This window comes from Ranitomeya imitator, chromosome 3 (genome assembly GCF_032444005.1).
Source record: "Ranitomeya imitator isolate aRanImi1 chromosome 3, aRanImi1.pri, whole genome shotgun sequence".
Taxonomy (NCBI): Eukaryota; Metazoa; Chordata; class Amphibia; order Anura; family Dendrobatidae; genus Ranitomeya; species Ranitomeya imitator.
In genome coordinates, this window is record NC_091284.1 from 470018198 (window position 1) to 470038376 (window position 20179).

At 49.5% G+C, this 20179-nt stretch overlaps 1 protein-coding gene across 1 annotated transcript in view; it reads left to right on the forward strand.

Moving 5' to 3' along the window:
- The first annotated feature begins 780 nt into the window (after positions 1–780).
- LOC138670274 (ubiquitin-conjugating enzyme E2 G1) overlaps positions 781–20179 on the forward strand; it is a 94894-nt gene continuing 75495 nt past the window's right edge. The window contains exon 1 of the mRNA XM_069757468.1: positions 781–970. Coding sequence (XP_069613569.1) covers positions 925–970 — 46 coding nt within the window. The 5' untranslated portion in view covers positions 781–924. The remainder of the gene's footprint in view (positions 971–20179) is intronic.

Sequence of the window (20179 nt, forward strand, 5' to 3'; positions counted from 1 at the left end):
GCGTCTGGAGGAGAGAAGGTTTTTCCACCAACATAGAAGAGGATTCTTTACTGTTAGGGCAGTGAGAATCTGGAATTGCTTGCCTGAGGAGGTGGTGATGGCGAACTCAGTCGAGGGGTTCAAGAGAGGCCTGGATGTCTTCCTGGAGCAGAACAATATTGTATCATACAATTAGGTTCTGTAGAAGGACGTAGATCTGGGGATTTATTATGATGGAATATAGGCTGAACTGGATGGACAAATGTCTTTTTTCGGCCTTACTAACTATGTTACTATGTTACTATGTAAAGGTGGAAACTTTAAAATAAGTTTATACAGCCATTCTGACAGGGATTTTCCAGGTAAGTACACCGGCCTCATCCGGTCTCGAATATTTAATAATGCCTGCAGTGTTTGGTGTGGAATCTAGCGATAGAGCCACTTCACGGTGTGATGGCCTTTGATCTCTGTATACTGATAAGGAAAGTGTCTGGTTTGGGGGTCGCGGTTCCATTTCTGGTTCAGCACAGAGTCCCTGGTAGGCGCTTTCTGTGGTCACTAGATCTCTTCCTAGGTTGAAATGGCGACCAGTCTTATGCTGGTCACACTGCAGGCCGGCTGTGGAGATGCTAATACGTTTCTTATTACTTTTTATACAGGAAGCAGCGATCGCGTTATATGACCTTCCTAAAATGGCCGCGGTATAGCGACCTTCCCAAGATGGCGGCCCTTTCCCTGCCACCCCTCATCACGCAATGTGTAGGTCACACGATGGGGGAAGAGTTAAATCTGCGCAGGCGCACGGAGGCCAGAGCGAAGAGTGCGAGGGACAGAGTGAGGAGCCGGGGGGAGAACGAGAGGTGACGGTTCGGACAGCTGTGCTGCTCCCTCCTGTCGGGTGTCGTCGGTTCCTGTTGTCCGCCGCGCTGCTCACATCGCCTCAGTATGACGGAGCCGCAGTCGGCGCTCCTGCTGCGGAGGCAGCTCGCAGGTAATGTGCGCCCTCCCCGGGGTAATATGAAGGGAGGGGGCAGCCTGTGTCGGTGTGGGAGCTGGCGGGATGTCCTGTGCCCTCACAGCAGAGGGGCAGATGGCGGAGCTGTGAGGAGGGGGAGGGGGCTGCTGCCTGTAGGTCCGACTGCAGGACCTGGTTATGGGGGCAGTTATGTCCCATAGTGTTGTCATAGCTGGGGTAATGCAGTATGGAGCTCCCTGTGTGGGGGTAGGTTGTGCCGCTAGAGCCGGGGGAGGGGGGGTAGCCTGCGCCCCCTGGAGCCTGCGCCCCCTGGAGCCTGCGCCCCCTGGAGCCTGCGCCCCCTGGAGCCTGCGCCCCCTGGAGCCTGCGCCCCCTGGAGCCTGCGCCCCCTGGAGCCTGCGCCCCCTGGAGCCTGCGCCCCCTGGAGCCTGCCGTGGGGGAGGGGGGGGAAGGTTGCGCCCCTAGAGCCTGCCGTGGGGGAGGGGGGGGGGAAGGTTGCGCCCCTAGAGCCTGCCGTGGGGGGGTAGGTTGCGCCCCTAGAGCCTGCCGTGAGGGGAGGGGTAGGTTGCGCCCCTAGCGCCTGCCGTGGGGGGGTGGGGGGTAGGTTGCGCCCCTAGAGCCTGCCGTGGGGGGTAGGTTGCGCCCCTAGAGCCTGCCGTGGGGGGTAGGTTGCGCCCCTAGAGCCTGCCGTGGGGGGTAGGTTGCGCCCCTAGAGCCTGCCGTGGGGGAGGGGGGGTAGGTTGCGCCCCTAGAGCCTGCCGTGTGGGGGGGGGTAAGTTGCGCCCCTAGAGCCTGCCGTGGGGGGTAGGTTGCGCCCCTAGAGCCTGCCGTGGGGGAGGGGGGGTAGGTTGCGCCCCTAGAGCCTGCCGTGGGGGGGTAGGTTGCGCCCCTAGAGCCTGCCGTGGGGGGTAGGTTGCGCCCCTAGAGCCTGCTGTGGGGGGGGGGGGGGTAGGTTGCGCCCCTAGAGCCTGCCGGGGGGGGGGGGGTAGGTTGCGCCCCTAGAGCCTGCCGTGGGGGAGGGGGGATAGGTTGCGCCCCTAGAGCCTGCCGGGGGGGGGGGGGGTAGGTTACGCCCCTAGAGCCTGCCGTGGGGGGTAGGTTGCGCCCCTAGAGCCTGCCGTGGGGGGTAGGTTGCGCCCCTAGAGCCTGCCGTGGGGGGTAGGTTGCGCCCCTAGAGCCTGCCGTGGGGGAGGGGGGGTAGGTTGCGCCCCTAGAGCCTGCCGTGGGGGGGGTAAGTTGCGCCCCTAGAGCCTGCCGTGGGGGGTAGGTTGCGCCCCTAGAGCCTGCCGTGGGGGAGGGGGGGTAGGTTGCGCCCCTAGAGCCTGCCGTGGGGGGGTAGGTTGCGCCCCTAGAGCCTGCCGTGGGGGGTAGGTTGCGCCCCTAGAGCCTGCTGTGGGGGGGGGGGTAGGTTGCGCCCCTAGAGCCTGCCGGGGGGGGGGGGGGTAGGTTGCGCCCCTAGAGCCTGCCGTGGGGGAGGGGGGGTAGGTTGCGCCCCTAGAGCCTGCCGGGGGGGGGGTAGGTTGCGCCCCTAGAGCCTGCCGTGGGGGAGGGGGGGTAGGTTGCGCCCCTAGAGCCTGCCGTGGGGGAGGGGGGGTAGGTTGCGCCCCTAGAGCCTGCCGTGGGGGAGGGGGGGTAGGTTGCGCCCCTAGAGCCTGCCGTGGGGGAGGGGGGGTAGGTTGCGCCCCTAGAGCCTGCCGTGGGGGGTAGGTTGCGCCCCTAGAGCCTGCCGCGGGGGAGGGGGGGGGGGTAGGTTGCGCCCCTAGAGCCTGCCGTGGGGGAGGGGGGGTAGGTTGCGCCCCTAGAGCCTGCCGTGGGGGAGGGGGTAGTTGCGCCCCTAGAGCCTGCCGTGGGGGGGGGGTAGGTTGCGCCCCTAGAGCCTGCCGTGGGGGGTAGGTTGCGCCCCTAGAGCCTGCCGTGGGGGAGGGGGGGTAGGTTGCGCCCCTAGAGCCTGCCGTGGGGGGGTAGGTTGCACCCCTAGAGCCTGCCGGGGAGGGGGGGGGGTTGGTTGCGCCCCTAGAGCCTGCCGTGGGGGAGGGGGGGTAGGTTGCGCCCCTAGAGCCTGCTGGGGGGGGTAGGTTGCGCCCCTAGAGCCTGCCGTGGGGGGGGGTAGGTTGCGCCCCTAGAGCCTGCCGTGGGGGGGGTAGGTTGCGCCCCTAGAGCCTGCCGTGGGGGGTAGGTTGCGCCCCTAGAGCCTGCCGTGGGGGAGGGGGGGTAGGTTGCGCCCCTAGAGCCTGCCGTGGGGGAGGGGGGGGGGTAGGTTGCGCCCCTAGAGCCTGCCGTGGGGGAGGGGGGGTAGGTTGCGCCCCTAGAGCCTGCTGGGGGGGGTAGGTTGCGCCCCTAGAGCCTGCCGTGGGGGGGGTAGGTTGCGCCCCTAGAGCCTGCCGTGGGGGGGGTAGGTTGCGCCCCTAGAGCCTGCCGTGGGGGGTAGGTTGCGCCCCTAGAGCCTGCCGTGGGGGAGGGGGGGTAGGTTGCGCCCCTAGAGCCTGCCGTGGGGGAGGGGGGGGGGTAGGTTGCGCCCCTAGAGCCTGCCGTGGGGGAGGGGGGGTAGGTTGCGCCCCTAGAGCCTGCCGTGGGGGGGGGGTAGGTTGCGCCCCTAGAGCCTGCCGTGGGGATGGGGGGGTAGGTTGCGCCCCTAGAGCCTGCCGTGGGGGAGGGGGGGTAGGTTGCGCCCCTAGAGCCTGCCGTGGGGGAGGGGGGGGTAGGTTGCGCCCCTAGAGCCTGCCGTGGGGGAGGGGGGGGTAGGTTGCGCCCCTAAAGCTTGCCGTGGGGGAGGGGGGGTAGGTTGCGCCCCTAAAGCCTGCCGTGGGGGAGGGGGGGTAGGTTGCGCCCCTAAAGCCTGCCGTGGGGGAGGGGGGGTAGGTTGCGCCCCTAGAGCCTGCCGTGGGGGAGGGGGGGTAGGTTGCGCCCCTAGAGCCTGCCGTGGGGGAGGGGGGGTAGGTTGCGCCCCTAGAGCCTGCCGTGGGGGAGGGGGGGTAGGTTGCGTCCCTAGAGGCTGTTGTGGGGGAGGGAGGGTAGGTTGCGGCCCTAGAGCCTGCCGTGGGGGAGGGGGGGTAGGTTACGCCCCTAGAGCCTGCCGTGGGGGGGGAGGGGGGGTAGGTTGCGCCCCTAGAGCCTGCCGTGTGGGAGGGGGGGTAGGTTGCGTCCCTAGAGCCTGTTGTGGGGGAGGGAGGGTAGGTTGCGTCCCTAGAGCCTGCCGTGGGGGAGGGGGGGGGGTAGGTTGCGCCCCTAGAGCCTGCGCCCCTAGAGCCTGCCGTGTGTGTGTGTGTGTGTGTGTGTGTGTGTGTGTGTGTGTGGGGGGGGGGGGTAGGTGGTACCCCTAGAGCCTGCCGTGTGTGTGGGGGGGTAGGTGGTGCCCCTAGAGCCTGCCATGTGTGTGGGGGGGTAGGTGGTGCCCCTAGAGCCTGCCGTGTGTGTGTGGGGAGTAGGTGGTGCCCCTAGAGCCTGCCATGTGTGTGGGGGGGTAGGTGGTGCCCCTAGAGCCTGCCGTGTGTGTGTGTGGGGAGTAGGTGGTGCCCCTAGAGCCTGCCATGTGTGTGGGGAGTAGGTGGTGCCCCTAGAGCCTGCCATGTGTGTGGGGGGGTAGGTGGTGCCCCTAGAGCCTGCCGTGTGTGTGTGTGGCGAGTAGGTGGTGCCCCTAGAGCCTGCCATGTGTGTGGGGAGTAGGTGGTGCCCCTAGAGCCTGCCATGTGTGTGGGGAGTAGGTGGTGCCCCTAGAGCCTGCCATGTGTGTGTGTGTGTGTGGGGGGGGGGGGGGGGGAGGTTGGGCTCCTAGAGCCTGCCGTGGGGGAGGGGGGGGGGTAGGTTGCGCCCCTAGAGCCTGCGCCCCTAGAGCCTGCCGTGTGTGTGTGTGTGTGTGTGTGGGGGGGGGGGGGGGGGGTGTAGGTGGTACCCCTAGAGCCTGCCGTGTGTGTGTGTGGGGGTAGGTGGTGCCCCTAGAGCCTGCCATGTGTGTGGGGGGGTAGGTGGTGCCCCTAGAGCCTGCCGTGTGTGTGTGGGGAGTAGGTGGTGCCCCTAGAGCCTGCCATGTGTGTGGGGGGGTAGGTGGTGCCCCTAGAGCCTGCCGTGTGTGTGTGGGGAGTAGGTGGTGCCCCTAGAGCCTGCCATGTGTGTGGGGAGTAGGTGGTGCCCCTAGAGCCTGCCATGTGTGTGGGGGGGTAGGTGGTGCCCCTAGAGCCTGCCGTGTGTGTGTGTGGCGAGTAGGTGGTGCCCCTAGAGCCTGCCATGTGTGTGGGGAGTAGGTGGTGCCCCTAGAGCCTGCCATGTGTGTGGGGAGTAGGTGGTGCCCCTAGAGCCTGCCGTGTGTGTGTGTGTGGGGGGGGGGGGGGGGGGGAGGTTGGGCTCCTAGAGCCTGCCGTGGAGGAGGGAGGGGGGTAGGTTGTGCCCCTAGAGCTTACCGTGGGGGAAGGGGGGGGGTTGTGCCCCTAGAGCTTGCCGTGGGGGAAGGGGGCGTGGGTTGTGCCCCTAGAGCCTGCCGTGAGGAAAAATCTGTCCAGTGTCACTTTGTGTTAATAACTCTGGAACGCCGTTGATTTTGAGATTTTTTTTCTATGACATATTGTACTTTATGGTAAAAGGTAAATTTATGTTGATATTTTTTATAAATTAAAAAAAATATCAGAAATTTTACAAAAATTAGCAATTTTTGAAATGTGAATGATTATCCCTTTAAGGCCGGAATCACACATGCGAGAAACACGTCTGTGTCTCGCATGTGAACAGCAAGCTCTGGCGCCGGCACTTCGGAGCGGAGCGTGCGGCTCCATGTGTTGCTATGCGGCTGCACGCTCTGCTCCGAAGTGCCGGCGCCAGAGCTTGCTGTTCACATGCGAGATACGGACTTGTTTCTCGCATGTGTGACTCCGGCCTAATCCAGATAGTCATACCACGCAAACATTAATAAATAACATTTCCCTCATGTCGGCTTTACATCAGCACCATTTGTAAAATATCGTTTTATTTTGTTAGAATTTTGGAAGGTTTAAAAATGTAGCAGTAATTTTTCCAAGGAAATTTACTACTTTTTTTTTTTTTTTTTTGGGACCTAATAAGTTTCAAGTGACTTTGGGGGTCCTAAATATTGGAAACCCCCAAAAGTGATACCATTTTAAAAACAGTACCCCCGACATGCTGAAAACTGCTGTCCGTTTATTAACCTTTTAGGTGCTTTTCAGGAATTAATGCAAAGTGGCATAACAGAAATGAAGTAATTTATTTTTTAACCACCTAAATGTTTCTAACTTCTGAACAGGCCGCTATAGCTGGAAGACTTTATGGCCGTTATTGGCCTTGAATTGCCACAGCAAACATCAGGACCACACGATCAAGAGCTCAGGGTGCCGATAGGGTTAAAGAGGAAGCCCCCACACTCTGTTAACCATCTAGATGCTGTAGTCATTGACAGCAGCATTTAAGGGGTTAAACAGATATGGACGGTACCAACACTGATTGTGGCTGATGCAGCAAGTTGTCAGCTATAGCATACTAGTCTCTTATATCGCAGGTCAGTAAAAAGATGTCGGTGGTCACTAAGGGGTTAAGATTATTAATGCCTCTGAAACGCCGCCTACTTAGTTAGCCAGTTAGTGATTAGTGGGAGGAGTTTGGGTGGGCGGACTTGCGTCCACAGAACACAAGTATTTTACGCCCAGTGAAAGCCGTTTAGAGAATTGTCGCTCACTGGGATGCCGGCTCCCATCGTTCACAATCTGTTCATTCACAAATGACCCATCACTATTCCCTGCACCCTGATGGGTCGCTGTGTGGGTGGGGGTTCGCTGCGCGTTGGTAGGCGACGCATGGGAGGGAGTTCGCTGTGCCCCAGTAGGCCACCGTGTGGGCAGAGGTTCGTTGCACCTCGGAAGGCTGACATGTGTGTGTGGTGGAGGGGATACGCTGCGCCCTGTGAGACCACCTTGTTTGGGGGAGGGGTTACGCTATGCCCCGGAAGGCTGCTGTGTTGGTGGGCTGTGGCATCCACTCTGGGGTGCAGCTCTCTGGCACTGACAGGATGGCGCTGCAGTCAGTGCGGGGTGCTCAGTGACATAACCCCAGGTAAAGTTTGATGTTGTGTAGAGGCACAACCTCCCTTTTGTATCAGCTTCTCTCAGCCCCAGGCATCTGCTGGTGCACAGGGCTCTAGCTTCCAGTGACACAAGGCCCAGGTTGCCACTGCGCTCTGACCTCTGCATTGGGGTCTCACAATACATCTTACATGTGCTGCGAGATTTAAAGCGATGGGAACCCTTTGGGGCTGCCACCAAATTTCAAGGGTGTGGGAGTGAGGAGACAGCAGAGCTGGTACAAGTGAGATAAGGATAACAGAGTTGGTGATAATGTAGTTCGACATTCTGGAAAGTGTGCTTTTTTTGCTTCAGTGACAGTCCTGATATGATAATCCAACATCAAATGATGTTTGCTAAAGGTAAAATAGAAAAGGTCTTTAAGTTTATTAGAGTGCACCCCAGGTGGTGCTTTCTCTGTTGGACTTGGGGGTTGGGAAAGAAGTGACAACAGGGCGCTGTTTTGTATAGTTTAGCATTTTCTGTCACTCCGTCTTCGTATTTGGACACAGCCGTTCACTTGATTATTCTGAGCCGTCAGAATCTAACAATTACACTTTTTTATTCTCCATCAGGATTTGTAAACTACTTTAATGTCAAGATCATGGAAGTGCAGATCTATCATTGTGCTTCTTTCCTGTTTATGGGTGTACAACTAGTGATGCAATGTACTGCCCGAATTCTACTGTTGAGGACTTCAACGGGTTTTCTTACGCGACTGGAATCCCCACCCCCTTTAAGTTATTCAGTCTGTTTATTAGGACCCAAAGGCTCATTCATTTTTTTTTTTACGTACAAGTGCTATTCGTCCTTTACACGGTTAGCACTCGTACCTATGCTAGTGAATGGGCCGTTCACACGTCTTACTTTTCGCAGACTGAGTGGTCCACTCAAAATAGGGCTCATACCCATGAAATAGAAAAAAGTTCCCATATCAGGACCTAAAAATCATGCGAGTGTCACACCTAGTATCCGAATTACATCCAACTGCAATGCGATTTTTAACATGAGTTTTTACATAGAGAAATTGTCATTTACAGTTTTCAGAGGAAATATTCTTAAACGCATAGAAAATGTGTGTATGTATATCTAATTTTTTAAATTTTTATAGCCTGGGAAGGGGGTAATACCCATGGAGCTTCCCATGCTATTACTATTATTCTTTACTGGCTATTAAAATGGGAGACCCTAAAAAAAAATAAATAAAAATAACTTGAGATCCCCCTATTATTACCAGCAAAGGCTATGCAGACATCTGCGGGCTGATATTTATAGCCTAGGAAGGGGCCATGGATACTGCCCCCCCTCTCCCCGGGCTAATAAATCGTCTCTCAGCTGCCCCAGAAAAGGCTCGTCTCTAAGATGTGCCAATTCTGGTACTTAGCCTCGCTCTTCCCACATGCCCTGTGGCGGTGGCAAGTGGGTTAATAGTTGGGGGGTGGGGGGGGGGTTGATGTCACCTTTATATTGTCAGATGACATCAAGCCCGGAGGCTAGTAATGGAGAGGTGTCAATAAGACATCCCCCACTACTAACCTCATAGTCATGTTGTATAAACACACACACACACACACACACACACACACACACACACACACACACACACACACACACACACACACACACACACACGTCATTTACTTGAAAGAATGACACTCCTTTAATAAATTAAACTATACTTACGACCTCGCCCATTCCACCAACTTATTTGTCTTCTGCTGAAGTTAACCCCTTTATGACCTTGGGATTTTCCATTTTTCCGTGTTCGTTTTTCGCTCCCCTCCTTCCCAGAGCCGTAACTTTTTTATTTTTCCGTCAATTTGGCCATGTGAGGGCTTATTTTTTGCGGGACGAATTATACTTTTGAACAACATAATTGGGTTTTACCATGTCGTGTACTAGAAAACGGCAAAAAAATTCCAAGTGCGGTGAAATTGCAAAAAAAGTGCAATCCCACACTTGTTTTTTGCTTGGCTTTTTTTGCTAGGTTCACTAAATGCTAAAACTGATCTGCCGTTATGATTCTACAGGTCATTACGAGTTCATAGACACCCAACATGACTAGGTAATTTTTTATCTAAGTGGTGAAAAATTTTTTCCAAACTTTGCTAAAAAAAAAAAAAAAAATTGCGCCATTTTCCGATACTCGTAGCGTCTCCATTTTTCATGATCTGGGGTCGGTTGGCTTATTTTTTGCGTGCCAAGCTGACTTTTTTAATGATACCATTTCGGTTCAGATACGTTCTTTTGATCGCCCGTTATTGCATTTTAATGCAATGTCGCGGCGACCAAAAAAAACCGTAATTCTGGCGTTTCGATTTTTTTTCTCGCTACGCCGTTTAGCGATCAGGTTAATGCTTTTTTTTTATTGATAGATCGGGCGATTCTGAACGCGGCGATACCAAATATGTGTAGGTTTTATTTTTTTATTTTTGTTTTATTTTGATTGGGGCAAAAGGGGGTGATTTAAACTTTTATATTTCATTTTTTTCACTTTTTTTTTACTTTAACTTTTGCCATGCTGGCATAACACTATCACCTCTGCTACATAGCAGCGATCTGATGTTCGCTGCTATGTAGCAGAATTGCAGGTGTGCTGTGAGCGCCGACCACAGGGTGGCTCTCACAGCTGCCGGGAATCAGTAACCATAGAGGTCTCAAGGACATATATGGTTACAATGCTGAAGCATCGCCGACCTCCGATCATGTGACGGGGGTCGGCGATGTGATCATTTCCGGCCGCCCGGCCGGAAGCGGTAGTTAAATGCCGCTGTCTGCGTTTGACAGCGGCATTTAACTAGTTAATAGGCGCGGGCAGATTGCGATTCTACCCGCGCCTATTACGGGCACATGTCAGCTGTTCAAAACAGTTGACATGTCCCGGCTTTGATGCGGGCTCACCGCCAGAGCCCGCATCAAAGTGGGGCTTCTGACCTCGGACATACTATCCCGTCCGAGGTAAGAAAGGGGTTAAAAAAACAACTATATTCCTCACCTTTGTCGTAGAGCTGATAATCCATTTGTCCCATAACGTGTATAGCTCTTCGATATCTAGATGGCAGGTTGCATGAGCACAGAGCAGCATATATACCCAGTATCTCCATGTGAACTCCTATTACCTGTCTGACAGCACTGCGAGCATGAGAAAGTTCCCCCCACCCATCCCCATCAGCCCACTTGCCACCGTTACAGGGCAAGTGGGAAGTACGAGGCTAAGTGCCAGAATTGATACATCTTAGAGATGCGACTTTTCTGGGGTGGCTGAGAGCAGATGTTTTTAGCCTGGGGGGGGGGTCAGTATCCATTGCCCCTTCCTAGGCTATTATCATTTCGCTGCTGTCTGCATAGCCTTGGCTGGTTATTAATTATAGGGGGACCCTACGTTATTTTATTTATTTTTTTACATTTTTTTTTTTTTTTAGGGTCCTCATTTTAATAGCCAGTAAATGCGAAGTATACAGTTGTGAGCTGATATTAATAGTCTGGGAAGCTTCATGGGTATTACCCCTTTCCCAGGCTATAAACATCTGCTGTCAGCTTTCCCTCTGCTGGTCAAAAAAACTTACGAGGAGCCCACGTCAATTTTTTTTCTTCAGAAAAATAGTCTTATTACATGTACAGTAAGCTGCACACACTGTTTAATTGTCACTGACATCCATATATCTATTCTATGTGTATATACTGTATGTAATCCACCTATTCTACCCTGTCGGGTCCCGATGCGATTTTACATTAAGCGGCTGCTGAATTGCCGACTCTTCATCGATCTATTATGAATACATATATATATGTGTGTGTGTATGTATGTATATATTCTATTCTTTTTTTTTTTTTTTTTTTTTTAACCCATCACTGATTTTAGTGTATGCAGCTTTTCAAAGGACATCGGTGCGTAAAAAATTGGACAGCACTCTCATGGTCAGAGTACTGTGAGATTATTTTTTTTTTCACACCCATAGGCTCGGAGTCTCGTCCAAGATACATGGCAAATCACAGCATCACAGATTTTTTTTTTTTAATTTATTTATTTTTTCTCCTCCGTTTGATTTCAGCAGAAAAAAAATTGCAGATGAGATGTAACCCATTGAATAACATTGGTCAGAATGCAATCCATTTTTTTTTTAATCTGATTGCACTCGTCCTTTTTTTTTTGTCTCGCAAATGAAAATGAGCCCTTAATGCAAGTCTATGGGCCTGTGGAAAAAAAGGACATTTTTTCACGGACTGTTGCATTTGATAAGGTGTAGAAACCTTGTTTTTCCAAATACGAGGAAAAACTGATGAAACTTTGTCCGTTTTCTCGTACATGATAAAACCTGATGTCTGAAAGAGCCCTTAGGGCCCCTTTCCACTTGTGAGAAAAAAGCGGTCCGATTTACGGACCGAAAAAACTGCTGTAACGTCTGCGAGTGCCATGCGAGTGTCATGCGAGTTTTTTATCGCAACATCCGTATGACATCCGTATTGCTGTCCGATTTTTACGCACCCGTGTCCTTAGAAAAGCCGGCAATTCAGCGCAGAGTACAGTAAAATCACACTGACAGGTTAGATTAGAGTAGATATATACACATAGAATAGGTATATATACATATATATATATGTCAGGGAGACACCTATGTATATATATTTATATTTAATGCAGCGTGAGATAGCTTTAAAGCTGGTAATTCAATTACCGGCTTTTCCTATCTCCTTCACAAACCCGACATGATATGAGACCTGGTTTACATACAGTAAACCATCTCATATCACCTTTTTTTTTTGCATATTCCACACTACTAATGTTAGTAGTGTATATATGCAAAATTTGGCCGTTCTAGCTAGTAAAATAAGGGGTTAACTGACGGAAAAAATTGGCGTGGGCTCCCGCACAATTTTCTCCGTCAGAGTAGTAAAGCCAGTGACTGAGGGCAGATATTAATAGCCTGGAGAGGGTCCATGGTTATTGGGGCCCCCCCCCTGGCTAAAAACATCTGCCCCCAGCCACCCCAGAACAGGCACATCTGGAAGATGCGCCTATTCTGGCACTTGGCCACTCTCTTCCCATTCCCGTGTAGCGGTGGGATATGGGGTAATGAAGGGTTAATGCCACCTTGCTATTGTAAGGTGACATTAAGCCTAATTAATAATGGAGAGGCGTCAATTATGACACCTATCCATTATTAATCCAATACTAGTAAAGGGTTAAAAAAAACCACACATTATTAAAAATTTATTTAAAAAATCACAAAGGCTGTTGTATTACTTTATTCTACTCTCAATCCACTCACTGAAGACCCTCGATCTGTAACAAAAAAAAAATAATAAACCAACAATATACATACAGGTCCTTCTCAAAAAATTAGCATATAGTGTTAAATTTCATTATTTACCATAATGTAATGATTACAATTAAACTTTCATATATTATAGATGCATTATCCACCAACTGAAATTTGTCAGGTCTTTTATTGTTTTAATACTGATGATTTTGGCATACAACTCCTGATAACCCAAAAAACCTGTCTCAATAAATTAGCATATTTCACCCATCCAATCAAATAAGTGTTTTTTAATAACAAACAAAAAAACCATCAAATAATAATGTTCAGTTATGCACTCAATACTTTGTCGGGAATCCTTTGGCAGAAATGACTGCTTCAATGCGGCGTGGCATGGAGGCAATCAGCCTGTGACACTGCTGAGATGTTATGGAGGCCCAGGATGCTTCAATAGCGGCCTTAAGCTCATCCAGAGTGTTGGGTCTTGCGTCTCTCAACTTTCTCTTCACAATATCCCACAGATTCTCTATGGGGTTCAGGTCAGGAGAGTTGGCAGGCCAATTGAGCACAGTAATACCATGGTCAGTAAACCATTTACCAGTGGTTTTGGCACTGTGAGCAGGTGCCAGGTCGTGCTGAAAAATGAAATCTTCATCTCCATAAAGCATTTCAGCCGATGGAAGCATGAAGTGCTCCAAAATCTCCTGATGGCTAGCTGCATTGACCCTGCCCTTGATGAAACACAGTGGACCAACACCAGCAGCTGACATGGCACCCCACACCATCACTGACTGTGGGTACTTGACACTGGACTTCAGGCATTTTGGCATTTCCTTCTCCCCAGTCTTCCTCCAGACTCTGGCACCTTGATTTCCGAATGACATGCAAAATTTGCTTTCATCAGAAAAAAGTACTTGGGACCACTTAGCAACAGTCCAGTGCTGCTTCTCTGTAGCCCAGGTCAGGCGCCTCTGCCGCTGTTTATGGTTCAAAAGTGGCTTTACCTGGGGAATGCGGCACCTGTAGCCCATTTCCTGCGCACGCCTGTGCACGGTGGCTCTGGATGTTTCCACACCAGACTCAGTCCACTGCTTCCTCAGGTTCCCCAAGGTCTGGAATCGGTCCTTCTCCACAATCTTCCTCAGGGTCCGGTCTCCTTCTCGTTGTACAGCGTTTTCTGCCACATTGTTTCCTTCCAACAGACTTACCATTGAGGTGCCTTGATACAGCACTCTGGGAACAGCCTATTTGTTGAGAAATTTCTTTCTGGGTCTTACCCTCTTGCTTGAGGGTGTCAATGATGGCCTTCTTGACATCTGTCAGGTCGCTAGTCTTAAGGTACCGTCACACTTAGCGACGCTGCAGCGATACCGACAACGATCCGGATCGCTGCAGCGTCGCTGGAGAGCTGTCACACAGACAGCTCTCCAGCGACCAACGATCCCGAGGTCCCCGGTAACCAGGGTAAACATCGGGTAACTAAGCGCAGGGCGCTGCGCTCTGCTTCTCTGCTCTCCTCCTGTACTGTCTGGGAGCCGGAAAGCAGAGCGGTGACGTCACCGCTCTGCTTTCCGGCTCACAGCCAGTACAGGAGGAGTGCAGAGCACAGCGCTGGAGGACAGACGGCTGTAGGTAAGTATCTAGTGTTTGTTTTTTTTTTACTTTTAGGATGGTAACCAGGGTAAACATCGGGTTACTAAGCGCGGCCCTGCGCTTAGTTACCCGATGTTTACCCTGGTTACCAGTGAAGACATCGCTGGATCGGTGTCACACACGCCGATCCAGCGATGTCTCCAGGGAGTCCAGCGACGAAATAAAGTTCTGGACTTTATTCAGCGACCAACGATCTCCCAGCAGGGGCCTGATCGTTGGTCGCTGTCATACATAACGATATCGTTGCTACGTCACAAATAGCAACGATATCGTTAACAATATCGTTATGTGTGAAGGTACCTTTACTGTGGTTTTCACCTGCTTCATGTGAATGTAGCCAAAACAGTAGAATTTAATTGTCACTCCATTTTTCATCCACATTGTGGCCACCGTTTCTACATTTTTCTTCCAAGTTCCCCAGGAGAAGAAAACACTTGATTGTCATATATATGGCATCCGGTTTTTAAATGAACAATTTAATACATATTAGACTCCTTAGTGTAAACCCTTCATGACATGTACAGGACAAGCCAGAAGCGGGTGTATGGAGCAGGTTGACAGGGTGAGCCCCCCTATGCGTTACAGCCAGCACCTGCCTGCAACAGTCCTGGGTGGCACTTTACGCCGCTCACAGTTGGTAACCTGTAAAATGCCGCTGTCAAACTGACATTGGCATTAACAATGCGCCGCCTAGGGGGCATGTCATTCTATGCTCCCATAACATGATCATGGGTTGCTACAACAGTAGGGGGTCTGTTGAAGACCTCCGTGCTTGTCATGAAAAAGCCTCCTTGAAACTTTGCCCATGGTTGAGCCTCAAAGGAGGCAATTATTTTCACAATGTGCTATATACAGTAATACTACAGTATTGCTGCATAAGTGATCAGACCAACTAAAGTGCAGTGAAAAGTGTGGAAGAAAACAAACAAAATCAACCAAAAGTTCAAATCCCCTCCCCCCCTTTTTAACTTCATTATTCATGTGGCATTGAAGCATTCAGAAAAGTTCGAGCCATCAAACACGGTAAAAGGAAAAAATTCAAGAACATCAAAATTACCAGGGTTTTTTTTTTTTTTTTGGGTCCATGCAATACCACAAAATGCTGTAACAAGTGATCATCATATCTATCCCAAAATGTTACCAAAAAAGTTTAGCCAGCAAAAAATAAGCAGCCGAATAGCTCCATCGACCAAATAATGAAAACGCTACGGGTCTCGGAAAATGTCAACACCACCCAAAAAAAATTCTGTTTTCAAACTTCTGACTTTATTTTTTTTTTTTACCACTCAATAAAAATAAACTGTACATACTTGGTATTGCTATTATCGTACTAATGAGGAGAATCCAGGTATGTTGCAAAGTAATTTTTACTATAAAAGGTACACCGTAAGCCGTTTACTATAAGGTAAAATCAGTGGTGTCATTAAAAAGTACAACTTGTCCAGCAAAAAATGAGTTATGGCTCTGGGAAGAATGTGGGGGAAAAGACACACAAATGGAAATTGGCGCATCATGAAGGGGTTAAGACTGTAATGGATCCACAGATGGTAACACAAATGTGATCTGTTTTTTTGCGCAACCATTGACTTATGGGTTAATGTAATCTGAAATACGGATTAAGGTAGTGTATATTGCATATTTTAATTTTTTTTCTCAAAGACAATTGGTTTGTGTAGAAACTTTTGTGAACGATCACGTTTCCCTGCATTGGTCAGTCCTCTGTACCGTTTTTGCATAGGGATATTTAATACTCATGTGAAGGAGCCCTGAGACTACTTGTAGACAGCAGTTGGAGGCATTCTGTTCTTTACCATAAATCGCAGATTGTAGCCCGCGGCTTGGACAGCTGAGGGGCTTTCCGTAAATGGAGTTTTTGGATTACTCTGGTCTAGCGAATTGCTGGAGGCCTTGAATGAGACCCCCACATTTTACAGCTGGCCATACACATTTAGATCTGTCAGCTGTACCCCACCACTTCAAATTGGTTCTGAATGTGGACTTCAGGAGTTGGGTGGGGGGTCCACAGCAAGAATTGATAGTGACATATACTTAAGGTAAGAAGTTAATTTATTTTGAACACTATTATACGCTTGGACTTTTGGCTCGTATTCTTCCCAATGTGCTGTCGTTTTTTTTTTTTTTTTTTTTTTCTTTTTTCTTTTCTTTTTCTGTACTTCGTGTATTTGCCAACTTTGTTTCTGTATGGAAATCCTACTTGCATAGAAAAATAGAAGTTAAATGGCCATTTCTACACTTTTTGGGATCCTCAGTAATCATACTTGGGGCACAAAGTAGCCAGTGTAAATGGAGTTTTGACCACTTCGTCCTTCACTTCTAAGGCTGTGTGCCCACGGTCAGGAATAGCATTGTTTTGGCCCCAGCGCGCGCACACTTGATACAAAACGCTGCGTTGTACAGTACAAGCACAGTTAATGGGATTTATAGAAATCTCAGGCCCACTGTGCTGTTATTTGATGCTGCGTAAAGTCACCTGCAGTGTGGATTTCTGAGACGCAGCATGTTAATTTCTGTTGCGGAGACTAGCTAATATCCACAACAGAAATTGTCGCTATAGATTTTATTGGATGATGTAAATCTGCACGATTCAGTGTACACCTGTGGATTTACCTGCATGATTAGAACACAGCGCTTTGGACGCAGTGGATGTATGATGCATCCAAAGCGCTGCCAATTCCTGATCATGGGAACGTAATCTAAGGCCATGTTCACACAGTGCGTTTTTTACTGCGGAACCGCAGCTTTCCATGCAGGGTACATAACAATGTAACCCTATGGAAAACAGTCACTGCTGTGCACATGATCCGGAATTTCGTTTAAAAAGCCGCGCAGAATAGCTGCGGCAAAAAAGGAGCATGTCACTTCTTTTTCCTGAACCGCAGCGGTTCTGCACCCATAGACCTCCATTGTGAGGTCAAAACCGCAGTAAAACCCGCAGATCAAAAATATATCTGCGGGTTTTACTGCGATTTGATGTGCAGAACCGCTGCAGCAGGAAGTGCGGGGGAGCGGGCGGAAGTGCGTGGGCGGAGTGTGGCTGCCCCCCCGTGCTCCGATCCCGCCCCCCGTGCTCCGATGCCCACCCTCCAGTGCTCCGTTGCCCCCCCCCCGTGCCCTAATCTCCCCCCCTTATATTTACCCGGCGTCCCGGTGTCCGTCCGGCCGTCTTCTCCCTGGGCGCCGCCATCTTGCAAAATGGCGGGCGCATGCGCAGTGCGCCCGCCGAATCTGCCGGCCGGCAGATTCGCTCCAAAGTGCATTTTGATCACTGAGATATCTCAGTGATCAAAATAAAAAAATAGTAAATGACACCCCCCCCCACTTTGTCACCCCCATTGGTAGGGACAATAAAAAAATTAAGAATTTTTTTTTTTTTTTTTTTCACTAAGGTTAGAATAGGGGTAGGGGTAGGGTTAGGGTTAGGGTTAGAAAACTGCATTAAAAAAAGGATCAAAAAACGCATCAAAAAAGGACAAAAAAGGACCAAAAAAAGGACCTGCGTTTTCTGCCAAGAGCTGCAGTTTTTTAAAAAAACAGTCCTGAAAAAAAAAGGATGGAAATCCTGAACGTGTGAACATACCCTAAGGGCCTGTCTGTCAGTACCATAGAAATAAGGAGCGGTGGTCAAATAGGGATCCTTATTGTCAGATTGTGGAGATCCCAGTAATCCTGCCTGTGGAAATCATACGTTTATCACCTGTGCCGCAAATAGATGATCAATGTATTTAGTTGAAAAACCCTTTTAACTATTTAATTAGAGGTACAGTACCAATGAAGATGGGAATTATACCTCCAATCTGTTATGTACAAATCCCCATTGTGTTTGTGAAATGGCAAAAAACAAGATCCTTACACAAAGCAGCCTTTTTATGGCACGTAGCATATGTTTTTTTTCCCTTTCCTTTTGTAGTGCAGCTTGGATTATGCTTATGTGATATTGGTATCTAGTCGCCGTGGTCAGAGCTGTTCCAGCACTGAGGCATGTGCATGTTATTTGCACCTTAGAAGGAAATTGTAGTCCTTGAGCTTACGAATGTGAAGGAACAGATGGCGGTTCAGTATGTGCGTATGGTGTTCGTAGAAATCAATAGGATATGTAATTCAGAAATTGTAATTGATCTCATCAGTGCAGTTTTCAGTTTAGTTTCAGAATATTACTGGTCTTTTCCAGCTTGTCTGTGCCGGTTCTGTAGAAGTACGTTATGTGAGATAGTTGTGAATAATCAACACTTTATTTTTATAAATCTTTATTTTTATGAATCTTTAAATACGCATCTTCTTTTTCCTTGTGCGCTGGGTCATGGTGGGAGGGGAGGTGAGGAATGCCTTTTCTTGTAATGAGCTCAGTATTAATATGTATGGTGCAGCCTGGAGTGACATGCATGGCGTGTGGTGAGGAAGATCTGCTGGTAATGGTCCTCTCTACTAATTTAAACATTCTGAAGAAAAAACATCAAGGCTGATTGTCACATGCTTTTTCCATATGACTGATCTGTCCAAGATGAGATCTCAATAGCCTTTTATCTCCCATTCGGGAAGAGTATAGGCCTGTAGACACGGCGATCAGTTTTAACCCCTTAATGACAGCCAATACGACTTTTAACTGACCTGAGATAAGCGTGCCCTCCCCATACAGATGACAATCCAGCAGCTGTCGGCTGTCCACTATAGCGGACAACTTGCTGTATCAGCCATGATCAGTGTTTGCACAATATCTGTTTAACCCCTTAGATGCTGCTGTCAATAGTGACGACATCATTTAAATGGTTAACAGTGTGGGGGCTTCCTCTTTATCCATACTGGTGCCCCCAGATCATGATTTTGTGGTCCTGATGTTTGCCATGGCGATTCTCGACCAAATGGTGGCCTTAGTTTGTTGGCTGTAGTAATCTGTTCAGAAGTTAGAGACATTAAGGGTATGTGTCCACCTTCAGGATGGCCGGCGCTGTGGATGGAGCAGATTACTTGCTCCGCCTAAAGCCCCGCGCCCTTCTGGAGATGCAATGATGCCGGATGTGTTCATTGCACACATCCGGAATCATCGCACCCACACATAGGGCCCTGTGATTTACCTTGCAATGGCGCAGCGTCGCTGCAAGGTAAACGGACATGCTGCGGCTCCACGCAGCGTTCACTATGCAGCTAGTCCGTGGACACATACCCTTAGGTGGTAAAAATACACATTTTAATTTGTCATACCAATTTGCTTTAATTCCTGTAAAGCACCTGAAGGGTTAATAAACTACCTGACTGCATTTTTCAATGTCAGGGGGTGCTGTTTTTAAAATGGTATCACGTTTGAGGGTTTCCCAATATACGAGACCCCTAAAGTCACTTCAAGCATGGATAGGTCCCTTAGAGAAAAAAAAAAAAAAAAAAAAGAAAAATTGAAAAATTGCTACTACATTTTAAAACCTCCTAAAATGCTAACAAAATAAAATATTTTACACATGGTGCTGATGTAAAGGAGACATGTGTGAAATGTTACTTATTAAGTATTTTGTGTGACATATCTCTGTGATTTAATGGCATAAAAATTCAAAGTTGGAAAATTGTGAAAAAAACAAACGGAAATTTGGCAAAAATTTCGCAAATGCAGGTAATATCAAAGAAATTTTACCACCATCATGAAGTACAATATGTCTCGAGAATATAGTGTCAGAATCACCGGGATCTGTTGAAGCGTTTCAGAGTTATAACCTCTTAAAGGGACAGTGGTCAGAATTGTAAAAATTGGCCCGGTCAGTAACGTGCAAACCACCCTCGGGGCTTAAGGGGTTAAAAGGCATCGACTACTGAGGACTCTCAATTCTACATATTTTTCTACCACATAAAGTGACATTGGACATAATTGTAAAACTTGGCCTGATCAAAAAAAAAAGAAAACTGGTTCGGGGGTGAAGAGGTTAATGAGCTGTAATTTCTAAACCCTTATTCCAATTAGGATGTGAATGCCCTCAAATTAAAGCTGAAAGTCTGCATAGTTATATAATCAATATCTTGATTGTTTTGGTTAACGGCTAAAATGTGGAAACTTGTTACTTTCCAAATATTTCTAGTCTTAACGGTAGTAAGCCCAAATAGGAGCAATTCTGGGATTACGAAGTCGTTACTATTTCAGGATACATTTCGCTAGTCACGCTACAAGACTGTTCAAAGCACAAGTCTCTCCTACCTTTTCCTTACATTACGGCACCTTACTTTGGTGATGTGCTAATACTAGCTGAACTTCA